The sequence below is a fragment of the Myodes glareolus genome, chromosome 15 (assembly GCF_982192425.1).
Source record: "Myodes glareolus chromosome 15, mMyoGla1.1, whole genome shotgun sequence".
Classification (NCBI taxonomy): Eukaryota; Metazoa; Chordata; class Mammalia; order Rodentia; family Cricetidae; genus Myodes; species Myodes glareolus.
The window spans coordinates 51547389-51559617 of NC_142040.1; the positions used below are offsets into that span (position 1 = coordinate 51547389).

Consider the following 12229-nt stretch of genomic DNA (forward strand, 5'->3'; position numbering starts at 1 on the left):
ATGTAACTGTACTTTGAAATCTTGAACACTCCTTTCTTTTGCAGAAAAATATGTCATTGCTCAACCAACATTTGTTTTTGAGAAAGGAGAACACACTTTCAAGGTAAGATCAAACTATTCCGGTTTCGATAAGTAACACTTTAAGGAGGTAGTTGATATTGTAGCCTCATGATTTTATCTTGGCCTTCTCCACTACCTGAATGCTCTTGGAGTTGAGACTCAGAGACATCAGCTTGGTTGAAATCTCTAAGTTGTGGTAAAGTGGTTTACCTAAAATAATATGCTTATTTGGAATGACTTTAAAAAGGTGACTTAAGAAAAAAGAAACAGAAAAAGATTAGGAAAGTTAAATAGCTCCTTACGTCCTTGCTACTGAAAGATCCTAAGACTGGGTATAGGTATCTCCAGCATGCAATCTTAGTTTGAAAGGCTTCGAGAGTCTGTCTGATGTCGAAACATCATCCTAGAACCACAAGAGCTGGAGAATTAGTTGTCCCCACCCACCACCTGATTAAGGTTGTGAGAATTCAACCTTACATGCAGTTGTTAATGAACTGCTCACAAAATAAACTACCTTTTCTCCCTTGTTCAAAATGCAGATTCTTACTCCAGATCAACCACTTTAGAATCCTGAGAGCAGGTGCCTCAAAAACCTACATTTTAAACGAGTGTTCAGAAAAGATTTTATAATCACAAATCTATCCCCACTGGGGAGACTTCTCTGTTGCCACGTTCTTGGTGAAACTGTGGCGTGTCACTTTGTCCCTGTGAGCTGAAGAGCCCTGGCTCATGAAATTCTCTTAGACAGAGGCGGGGTGGGGAAATGATGCAATAACAGCAAATGCACAGTGGTATATAACTGGTGGTTCTGTGTCTTCCCAGAGACCTGCAGAGGACAGCCTGGATGAAGAAGCAGCAGAACATGGTAACGAATTACGTCCTGTGTTGTGAAACCCCAAACCCCAATCTTCATACAAGGGAAATAGTGAAGCGCGAGCATTTGGGCTGTGACCCCGACTGTAAGACGTGATTCCCGAGAGTCCCGAGAACAGTGACAGGAGCACTGCCTCTGTGATTCTAGGCTGAACTTGAGGCTGTATATAGTTTCCTGCAGAAGACTCGTTTCTATCTGTCCCATGCTAACATGGTGTCTGTAGGTTTATAATCATCTAAGACCCCTCCTATTTAATGTTGGGCTCCACGAGTCAGCACATTGTGAAATGATGACCTACCCACACAAAGGGGTTGATCTACTCCCGCACTGTATGTTACTGTAAATGCAATCCCTGTTGAATTTCTTTTAGAATTCAGTGGTTTCTCAAGAAAACGCATAAGGTCTTCATCTGTCACGCTTTATAGTACAGATTCCCAGTCTCCAGGAGGTAGGTAGAGTTCAACTATTATTCTGCATGTGAAATTACTAAAAAAAAAAAAAAAAAAATTCCAACTGGACGTTTAAATGTAAGCACCTACAAAATAAGAACATTAAGTTCTTTGAGAAGAACTTCATCATACACTGTATTCTGAGCCATTTGAGAACAGTTTGCCCATGCGCACATTAACATACCCATGTGCAGCTGTGCCTAATGGGTTTTACTGCCTTTGGACTGTGTAAAGCAGCAATTTATGTACATGTATCTCCACTCAGTATGTATTCAAAGAATGTCTAATACATTCAAGAAATAGTTACTGAGTTGAATGAAAATAAAGTTAATTTATGATCATCAGAGGTAGTCTTTTGTTTCGATTGATAAAAATATAAAAAAATAATTTTCTTTGAATTGGAGATCTAAATTTTTCTCCAAAGAACAGAATCCCCATCAAACTAGACAGAAGATACACTTCTTAATGGCCTGCATTTGAATCTTCTTTCAGTGGCAGCTTTGTCTCAGACGCGCCTGAGGTCCTCATCATTTACTGATGTCCCAACCTTCCCCCCCTCTGGGCCAGGTAATGACAGACTCCTAGAATCTCAATCCTGACCCTCTGGTGTCTCAAAAATCATTCTTATCAATGATGAGTTTTCTTTTTCAGACATCATAAGATGCGAATAGTGGGACCGGAGGAATGGTTCAGTGGTTAAGCACACACTCACTGTTCCTCCAGAGGTCCTGAGTGCAATTCCCAGCAACACCACCATCTGTAATGAGATCTGGTGCCCTCTTTTGGCCTGCAGGCACACATGCAGACAGAACACTGTATATAATAAATATGTCTTTCAGAAAAAAACTTAAAACCTAGCCAGTTTCCTAAAGAAAAAAAAATATGCTAATAGTGTGACCAACAAATCAGAGAAAAGTCACAGCCACAGACGCAAGAGGGCTGTCTGAAGATTATTAACCTCATGGATCCAGACAGTGAAATGTGTCATTCATTTTTGGCAAAAAAATTGAGCTTGGACTGTTTTAGGACTTCATATATAAAATAAACAGATGCCTACATTTAAAGATGAATTCTGTTATACACTGCATGCTGAATCAGTTGGGAATTTTGTAGATGGAAGTTTCTGTCCCGTCTGGTCCCAAAGAAACACACAGGGGCTTATATTAATTACAAATGGTTTGGTCTCTTAGCTCATGCTTATTATTAACTAGATCTTACAACTTAAGTTAACCCATAATTGTTATCTATGTTTAACCGCATGGCGTGGTATCTTTTCTCAGTAAGGCATTCTCATCTTGCTTCCTCTGCATCTGACTGAAGACTGCGTCTCTGCCTTTCCTCTTCCCAGAATTCTCTTAGTCTGGTCGCCCTGCCTACACTTCCTGCATGGCTACTGGACAATCAGCGTTTTATTAAACCAATATGAGTGACAAATCTTTACAGTGTACATGAGTATTATCCCAAAGCAAATTTTAAAAAAAAATTTAAAAAGAGACTTACTTTAAGAATTCTCTTCATAGTAGGGCTTACACCCTTTGTGCCATAAGCAGTACTTTATGCAAGGAAGATATACAAAGTAAAAACAGCTTGCTTTGTCTTTTTGATTGATTGTCCTCTGCCAAAGAACTGCAGAGTCTTCAAACCAATCAATGGACATTAGTAACAGTAATTACAATCATAACTGAGCAACAGTGTATCAGACACTTTTAGTCACAGTAGAGACAGCAGACTCTCTGAATCCACATGGCAAGTTGTGTAAAAGAAATAGAGAGAAAGCTAAGCCCAGAGGCAAAGCATTCTGCTTCACTTGCTTTTGGGTAAAGCCAAGGGATAGCTTTACTTTGTCTATATAACTACTTCATTTTTAAAAATCAGATATTAAAGGATGAACAAATCCGAGGACTCTAATCGGTAGTAAGCAACAATTCTACTTTATGCTGTGCAGAATCATAAATGGTGCTGGGAAAGATAAAAATAGTACAATTTATGAAGTCCACTTGTTGCTCTGTTTCAAGAAATAAAGTGACTAAAGACTACCAAATTCTGCTTTGTTCAGAGCAGCAATTTGATTCCAGCCTTCATGAGATGATGCTCTGAAGAACACCTCGAAGAAATGCCTCTTATTCCCTTGTCATCTCCATTAGTCAGATGCCAGCCCCTGCAGAATCAAGACAGTGCCTCCCTCTGAGAAGCACAGACATTCTGTGTTTGCAGCCATGACCACTCCTACCCAGCAACACACCTTGAAAGAAACACTCTGGCATTATTGTTGTCTTAGTTTGGTTTCTGTTACTGTGGCTAAACCCTGAGAACAGCCAGCTTAGGAGAGGGAAGGGTTTATTTCACCTGATGGTGTATAGTCTGTCATAAAGGGAAGTCAGGGCGGGAATGCAAGCAGAACCTGGAGGCAGGAACTCAAGCACAGACCATGGAGGAAGACTGCTTCCTGGCTTACTCTCTTCGGCATGCTCAGCTTGCTTCTTCACCAGCCCAGGGCCACTTGCCCAGAGGTGTCACTGCCCATAGTGTGCTGAACCCGCCCACATTAGTCATTTGTCAAGAAAATGTCCCCACAGACTTACTAAAGGCCTATCTTTATGTATATACTTCTTTTCAATTGATATTCACTCTTCCAAAGGGGCTCTAGCTTGTGTTGACAAAAACTAAAACCAAAACAAACCTAATCGACATAGCTGCCATCCTCATCTGTCTTATAAGTACCACTAAAGGTGAATGTAGAGGCCTTGCTGATAGTGTTAGAGCATACTATGAGAGCTATACACAGGCACACAGGATTCACTATCACTTCAGCGTTTGTAATTTGCAACATTTCTCACGGCAATAATCTATTTAATGATTATACATAAGATTACCTCTTCTATAAAAGGTCTAATTTTAGGTTTTTGAGAAATGAGCGGAAGTCGGTAGCAAAATTTACTTGGCAATCCCAACTTTTAACAGGACATCCCTCTCTAGCAGTATTAGTGCCAGTAGCGACATCTACTGGTGGTATCAGAACAGAACTTCTCTACAAAAACGTAAAATAGTTTACAGACTTTAAAGGATTTTTTTAAAATTTTTTTTCTTATAGTGAAGAAAAACAATGTTTTTATGACATCAAGTCTGGTGCAAAGGAATATTGACATGAACAACATAGAGCAAGGTATGGCTCTTCAGTTTCAAACCCCCAGAAATTCTCTCTCTCACCATTTATTTATCTATTTGTGTTTAGTTGTTCATTTAATAAATTAATATTTATTATTAAATTAATTTTATTAATATTAAGATTTAATGTATTTGAGGAACAAGGGAAATTGTGTTAGAGTTTAGAAGAAAAACATTGGGCAGGCAAACTGTAGAACCCCACCAATGCCTGATGACTAGAAGGGATAAAAGCCATGCCACTGAGATTGATACAGAGGTCAGACACGTTGTAGACAGTCACATGGCAAGGAGGGAAGCTCTAGCATAGGAGTAAAGAAGCTCAGAATATCGGCATGAGCCTGAAGTGTCAAGGGAGGCATGCTTAGAAAAAGATGGAAGGAGATAAATAAAATGGTAAGCTTTTCTAAAGTATTAGTAGGTAGACTCGGGACCATATTGACTGCAGTTCATAAGCTTTGTTGATCGTGCATATTTTAATCTGTCTTTCCATCCACCCCTCTCTCTCTCTCTCTCTCTCTCTCTCTCTCTCTCTCTCTCTCTCTCTCTGTGTGTGTGTGTGTGTGTGTGTGTGTGTGTGTGGTATGTTGGGTGTATGTAGGTAGGACAGAGTGACAAAACACGGAGATAGAAATACTTGAATAGACAAGCCATGTAATCAAAAGATACACTTACTTGGCAAGAGCTAGTTAAGAACTGGGTGGCAGCAATTCATGGACTGCACTGACTTTGACAAGTCTCTAAAAACTAATTGTGATAATTTTAAAAAGCATCATGTTAAAAAATAGTCACAAAGGGGCATTTCATCAAAATGTATTGATCTTTTCATTCTTCTCTTTCAAGGTCCCGTGAGACCTTCGGAGCAGGTTCTAAGACCTGCTATTTTGCAGCCACCTCAAGCTCAACGCTGCAAAAACATAAGCAAAATATTTGGGCACGGTGAATTGAAATTCTGCAAAATTAAGGAAAATATCAAGCACAAGGTAAGAAATTTCCTTTGGAAAGAGAGACATTGAAACACTCTTGGTGATTGTATTAAATTGGAGAGTGTTCCCTGAACCAGATTTTGTGGTTGCTGTCACCCCCAAGTGGGAACTCCAGAATGCTCACAGTATGAAACCTGAGGAAGCAATGATGGGCAGGGGCCAGAACCTGTGCTCAAATAATGGAGTAGGGGGTTCTGCATCCTCTGCTGTCCAAGGTCATAGTGAGGCTTTGCCAGTTTAGGTCACACCAGACATCTTCACAGATACCAGCAGCCAAGACTGCACACACAGAATAACAGTGGATGGAGCAGGGGAGCTTGGCAGCCTCCAGGGACAGATAAGACTTCTTTCTTCTAAACACTGAAGGGTCTGAATCCCTCCCTGTAAAGCTCTGCTAAAGGCCTACTCTTTTGTTGGGCATGCAGACGTGGGGTTCTGGAATGTCCTACACCTGCAGGTGTAGCTGTGACACTCTGGAGGAGTGAGGCATAACTTAGGCAGCTGGAATTTGAGTTAATTCCATCAGCCATTTGATTTCAGACTCTTGAGGTTGTTCGACTGGTTTGGTTTGGTTTTTGATGAACACAATGACAATAACACATGGAAGTGAAATGTATCAGTCATTTTGATTAAGGGAAAAAAAAACAGTCTTATACTGTAACTACCCATGCTTGTCCAAACCAGGCACCCAATAGTCTCCTTACTGGGGAAGAAAGGAAAGTGAACTTGGTCAGCATTTTTCAAAATTGTTATGCTTCCAAATCCTCTTCTTTATAAGATATGATTTTGAGGGACCCATTGTGAATTTTAATAATAAGTTAATCAATTATTAATGCATGGAAAATGATAAGTGTCTTATATGATAAAATATTCTTAATTTTAAGTTGATATATTACTGAGTAACAAGATCATCAGCATATACTTTGACCTTGGTTAACCACGGCACATGATTTTTTGTAGATATTTGTCAGCTTTTAAATTCTTGGTATAATAGGGAAATATTAATACTTTTATTGACAAGTACAAAAAATTCCAGTGGAAACAGAATTCACCTGACTTTGAAAACATGAACTACCCCTAGAACACATCTGCAAATCCCTAGGGGGAAGAAGAGGTGTCCAGAAAACACGGATGAGTTCTTTACCTCTGGACCTACTGCAGTCCTGGAGTCCCTCAGTCTCACATGTATGGAATCAGTATAGGCCATGCACATTACACACATGCTCAAAACCAGTTTCAAATGGACACAGTTACCCACGGGAAATGTCAGGATGAAGAGGTGAGCTGATTTCCTCTTACAGCGAGCGGGTGGCTGTGACAGCCAAGCTCTTAGGGTATTTCCAGAGACTGAGCAGCCTTGGAAAGTCCCCCATTAATCCAGAAGTAATCAATAAGTCCAAATGGCTAAAGTAGGGAGAAGTAACAAAAGGCAACAAGTTGGTGGGTATTATAATGAAATGTGCAGTCGCTGGAATCAGAGAACAGTACTTAACGTCACTTTCATTTGGTTGTGTGACTTGGGAGAGGACTCCAAGTTCTTTCCGTCAGCTGGCTCAGCTGTCAGCTGTGGGCAGTAGAAGGACAAAGTGCACTGAGCTGTGAAGAGCATGTGAGATGAGGCCCAGGAAGGGCTGGGGGCTGTGTCTGCACACAGGAACCTTCTAACATGTGTGGCTATAACCGGTTTCTGTCTGATGGTTGTAGACAGAGCAATTCTAATGAACTTTCAGGTGCATTTATTTTCTCCCCTTTTCAGATATCTGATGCAAACTCTAGTTTGCAAAGTGAAAATTTACCAAATGCCAGTTCAGTCCAGCTGTCTACTGATCTGCACGTCTCAGAGGAAACCTCGGGGTAAAATTATACAGCTAGTCCCTTCTCCAGAGTGTTTGAGACTAGAAGTGTTTCAGCTGAGTTGTTTGTTTGTTTGTTTTTTAGGTTTTTTTGTAATATTTGAATGCATATAATGTAATTCATATCTTTAGGATGACATCAAAATCTAAACATAAAAGACATGTACACAGAGTTGCAAACACCTTGAGTATATAATCTGAATGTAATTGTATACAATATTTTTAATGATTTTGACTTTGACCCATTGTAAAGAGGCCAAGAATACATGATATTTTATCAGTGCTCAAAATGCTTCAGATTTGGGAAAATTTAGTACCTCAGATTTCCTAATTAGGGATATTCAACCTAATAAGAAAACCAAAATGTTTCCTTTTCATTTTGTTTGCTTTGACCATTTTAACTATTCATATGCTGTAATTTGCTGACACTGTATGAAGAAATTGACAAGATTCTCATTTGAAAGCACATTTTATAAGAATGTTAGCTTAGAAAGCTCTTCAGAATACCTCAGCTATGCATTGTCATCATAGTAATATTGGATCGCCTTCATTATCTCATGGATTTTGGTCAGAATATTTAAAAAAGATATGACTAAACTTCAAGTATAAGTTGTCTTGCTATTAATCTTCCTTCCTTCCTTCCTTCTTTTTTTAATGTCCTTTCCCCCGCTTTCTAATCAATTTTGGTGTTATATATGATTACTTAGCATTAATTGTTTAGGTATAAAAGGAAAGCAGTATGCATCTGCTAAATGAAACATTAATGTTACTTGGCAGTAGTGGTGATGAAGGAATGTTTTATCTGGCAGAACACTGGTATGGTTGTGGACAAACATTGACTCCATCCAGGTTGAGTACTATGAGATCATAGGGATGTGCTCAGGGCCCTTAGCACAGCTGTCTACAGATAGAGGACTGCATGCTTGAGTTTTCTCATCTTGTAAACCAATTTTAATATAAAAATAAAATTTCTTGGAGTAGAAGAATTAAAACAATGCACATCCAAGTGTAACTGATAAGACCCCTGAAAATCTTGGATTGCTAAAGCATTGTTGGCCACTTGAGATAAAGAATAATGGCTAGGGATTGCTGGAATGCAGCAGATAAGGACTGGGCAGCCTTCCAGCTGGTCCTGCAGCCCACACTGTCAATGGCAGGAGGTCATCCACACAGGTCAACGCCCACGTCGTAACAGTAAGCAACAATATTCTGAATATCACCCCTGAAGGTCTCTAGTTTGTGTTTTCTTTTTCCTTCTCATTCATTTCATATGAGCAATGCTTATGTTTGAACCGCCTGTTTATTTTGCCTGCTAAGGCTTCAAGTAGATTCATCCACAAATTTAAAATACTAAGGGCTTATTTCTGTGTAATAGATGCCAACCAAAGGAAGACAAGCATTCTTTTAAAAGCTGCAGTTCTGACTTCGTTTTTGGAGAAAACATGGTAGAAAGAGTCTTGGTAAGATTTTGACAAATTATCTTAGGGGGCCTGTTGTTTCACATTTCTCGAGGCAGATTAATTAGTGTTCAGTTCGAGACTATTTCTCAGTTCTGGGTTAAAACTCACAATTTCTTTCTTTAACTACAAAAGGCTTCTGGGAAGCACATCCCAACTGTTTGAATAACAGATGTTAAGCCCATAGAGCAGTGGTTCTCAACCTTCCAAATGCTGCAACCCTTTAATACAGTTCCTCATGGGCTGACCCCAACAATAAGACTATTTTGGTGGTGCTTCCTAACTGTAGCTTTGTTACTGTTGTGAGCTGTAGTGTAAGCCAGAAGTGTGCCACTTTAGCTAAGCTGGTTTCACATGGGTGCTTCATATTCCAGCAGAGTCCTGTGCTTGTACAGCAAGTGCTCCACCCACTGAGCCATCTCCTAGACCCCTCGTTTCCGTTTCCAGGGAATAAGGTAGAGAGCCATAGAGGAAAATGTCAATGATGTCCTCCCCTTGCCTCTGCGTGCCTGCTCCCCATGGAAGAACACACCTGCCACATATGCCTATCTCTCTGTCTCTCTCTCTCTCTCTCTCTCTTTCTCTCTCTCTCTCACACACACGCACACACACACACACACACACACAAATGCCACAATGATGAAATAATTATTTTGTACAATTGGTATATGCTAATAAAAATTGGTATATGCTAATAAAAACTAGTTGATTTCAATATTTTTAGGGCTCTCCAGACTCCAGAGTCAGTTTTTTTCTTATCTTGCTTGTTGTAGACCTAACTCAGGACTGGCCTTCATTCTAAGGGTAGTTCTGTTGCTTTTTAGCTTAAAGTACCTTTCTGTCACTGCCAGAAAGGGCAGGTCCACCTGCAGGTGCCTCTCATCCTTGCTCTAAAGGGGCTAAGGTAGGACAGAGAGTTTCAGGCCAACTTGCACTAAATAGTGAGACTCTCTCCAACAGACAGTCAAAAGACAAAACAAAACAAAGCGATGGGCAGCTCCAACAGTAGTGGCGATATTAATCCACATCTTTGGATCAGAGCTTGAATGAAGCAAGCAAGCTCCAGGTGAAAGCCTGTGTAATATGTTGAGGCAAGTTCTTTTTCTTTTCCTAAGCTTGACACTTGAGTACCATAGGCTCTGTAGGATGCTAGAGCAATAAAGATGCTTTCCATATTCACAAGATGGTCTTTAGCATTCACTTTACCAACCACGTACCAGGTTCCTATGGTAATGAGGTACTGCGTTCATATACTGATGACCTTGTTACTTAAATATTTTACCCTTTAGTTTAAATGCTTGTTTTTACTCTTTGCTACTTAAAATAGTTTTAGGTATATTTGGTTTGATTTATACACAGTTAGTGGACATTGTATGCAGAATGTAGACTTTTTAAAAATATGATATTAAAGCAGAGGGAACACTGTTTGGGAGGAGGAAAGGGACCAGCAGGAGAAGATATATATGGAGATGCCATAGCGAGTCCTATTACCTTGCATGCTTATGCTAGGAGGAAAGTCTTTTTTCTGTGACTGCATGCGTGTCTGTGTTCTATGTATCAGGTGTGTATGCATGTGTATGTACATGCCATGCATGTATATTTGGAGACCACAGGACATTTCTTACTACTCTCATTTTATTCCCATGAGACTGGGTCTCGCTGATCCTGCACCTTTCTGGACTAGGCTGGCTGCCAAGCTCTTCTCTCCACCTGCCTCCGCCTCCTAGTGCTGGGGTGCTATGACCATGTGGCCATACTTAGCTTTCTTTGTGTCCTGAGCATGTGCCCTCAAGCTTGTACAATAACCACCATTACCCACTGGGCCATCTCCTGGCTCCCCATCTGGGGAGCCTTTAAATGAGATCTTAAGAGCTGGGCTTCACCCAGACTCATTAGATCAGAAATGCTGTGGGTGAGGTCAAGGACCAAGTCATTCTAACGTACAGCTAAGTTTGAGATTCCCCTAAGTAGTTATGCGAAGCTAAAGCAGACAGGTACTCTAGAGAGGCTTACAGTGTAGTAAGGGAACAGAGAAACCTGCGAGAATAAATGACAGCTGGGACCACAGGGGCTGGGGTGAGAGAGCATTTGTCAATACAGCTCACGGACACTTTTGGATGAGGCTTATGAAAGAGTTTCCCATTTCTCTCAGGGAGGATGTCCCAAGGATGCTGGAACAATCCAGATGGTTTGTGTTTTTCCTCTAATTAATCTTGTGAAGCCATGGTCTTGTGGTACGGGTGTCAAAGTGCATTCCCAACTTTAGCTTTTAGAATGAGTCACAAATCTTTCTGAGCTGGTATTTCTGTTTTCTTAAACTGAAAATGATTGTAATTTGTCTTTACTTAGTTTTAGGGATGATACTGATTTCCCATTAAGTATCATAGAAGAATCTTGAGTTCAGAAAGGCAAGATTTGAATGTGTTCTCAAGTGGCAGTGTTCCACCTTCACTGTTCTGCAAGGGGGTACACACACAGCTGTGAACAGCACAGTTATTGATATTTTTCATGCAGCCTTTTATGACATCAGATATGCTAAGCCTTGAAAGTAATTGCTGGTGGGCTAGAGAGATGACTCAGTGCTGAAGGTACTTCCCACCAAGCCTGGTGACCTGACTTTGAACTGAGGGACCCACTTGGTGGAAGAAGAACACTGATTCCAGCAAGCTGTTCTCTAACCTTCACACTTGTGTCTGGGTATGCACATGCGTACACACACACCACACCCAATGACTGTTCTCTAACCTTCACACTTGTGTCTGGGTATGCACATGCATACACACACACCACACCTAATGACTGTTCTCTAACCTTCACACTTGTGTCTGGGTGTGCACATGCGTACACACACACACCACACCCAATGACTGTTCTCTAACCTTCACACTTGTGTCTGGGTGTGCACATGCGTACACACACACCACACCCAATGACTGTTCTCTAACCTTCACACTTGTGTCTGGGTGTGCACATGCGTACACACACACCACACCCAATGACTGTTCTCTAACCTTCACACTTGTGTCTGGGTGTGCACATGCGTACACACACACCACACCCAATGACTGTTCTCTAACCTTCACACTTGTGTCTGGGTGTGCACATGCGTACACACACACCACACCCAATGACTGTTGGCAGAAAGACACCGATGTTGGAGGAAATGTTAGGATTCTTTCTGTTCTCTGAGATGTCTGGTGGAGTTTTCTCTCCTGGGAAGTAGACAACTATCTGAGACCACTGAAAAACAGTGAAGAGAATGGCCCTTAGGTCAGCCTGGTGGCCATAGAGCGACAGCCACCTGCTTCCCCCTACTCAAGCTTTTCTTGTTTCCCTAAAACCAGGTTCACCTGGCTGGGCTGGGATGAGTGGGTTCTGGCTTTTGAGG

At 40.9% G+C, this 12229-nt stretch overlaps 1 protein-coding gene across 12 annotated transcripts in view; it reads left to right on the forward strand.

Moving 5' to 3' along the window:
- Positions 1–12229, forward strand: part of Ranbp3l (RAN binding protein 3 like) — a 47042-nt gene that overhangs the window by 24242 nt on the left and 10571 nt on the right. For 5 of the 12 annotated variants that reach the window (XM_085676665.2, XM_085676667.2, XM_085676662.2 and 2 more), the window contains 9 exons: positions 45–103; positions 883–925; positions 1305–1382; positions 1876–1950; positions 4475–4546; positions 5389–5528; positions 7288–7385; positions 8760–8844; positions 9216–9296. In XM_085676665.2, coding sequence (XP_085532791.2) covers positions 45–103; positions 883–925; positions 1305–1382; positions 1876–1950; positions 4475–4546; positions 5389–5528; positions 7288–7385; positions 8760–8844; positions 9216–9296 — 731 coding nt within the window. The remainder of the gene's footprint in view (positions 1–44; positions 104–882; positions 926–1304; positions 1383–1875; positions 1951–4474; positions 4547–5388; positions 5529–7287; positions 7386–8759; positions 8845–9215; positions 9297–12229) is intronic. The other 7 variants (XM_085676671.2, XM_085676669.2, XM_048429075.3 and 4 more) reach the window with 5 other exon arrangements.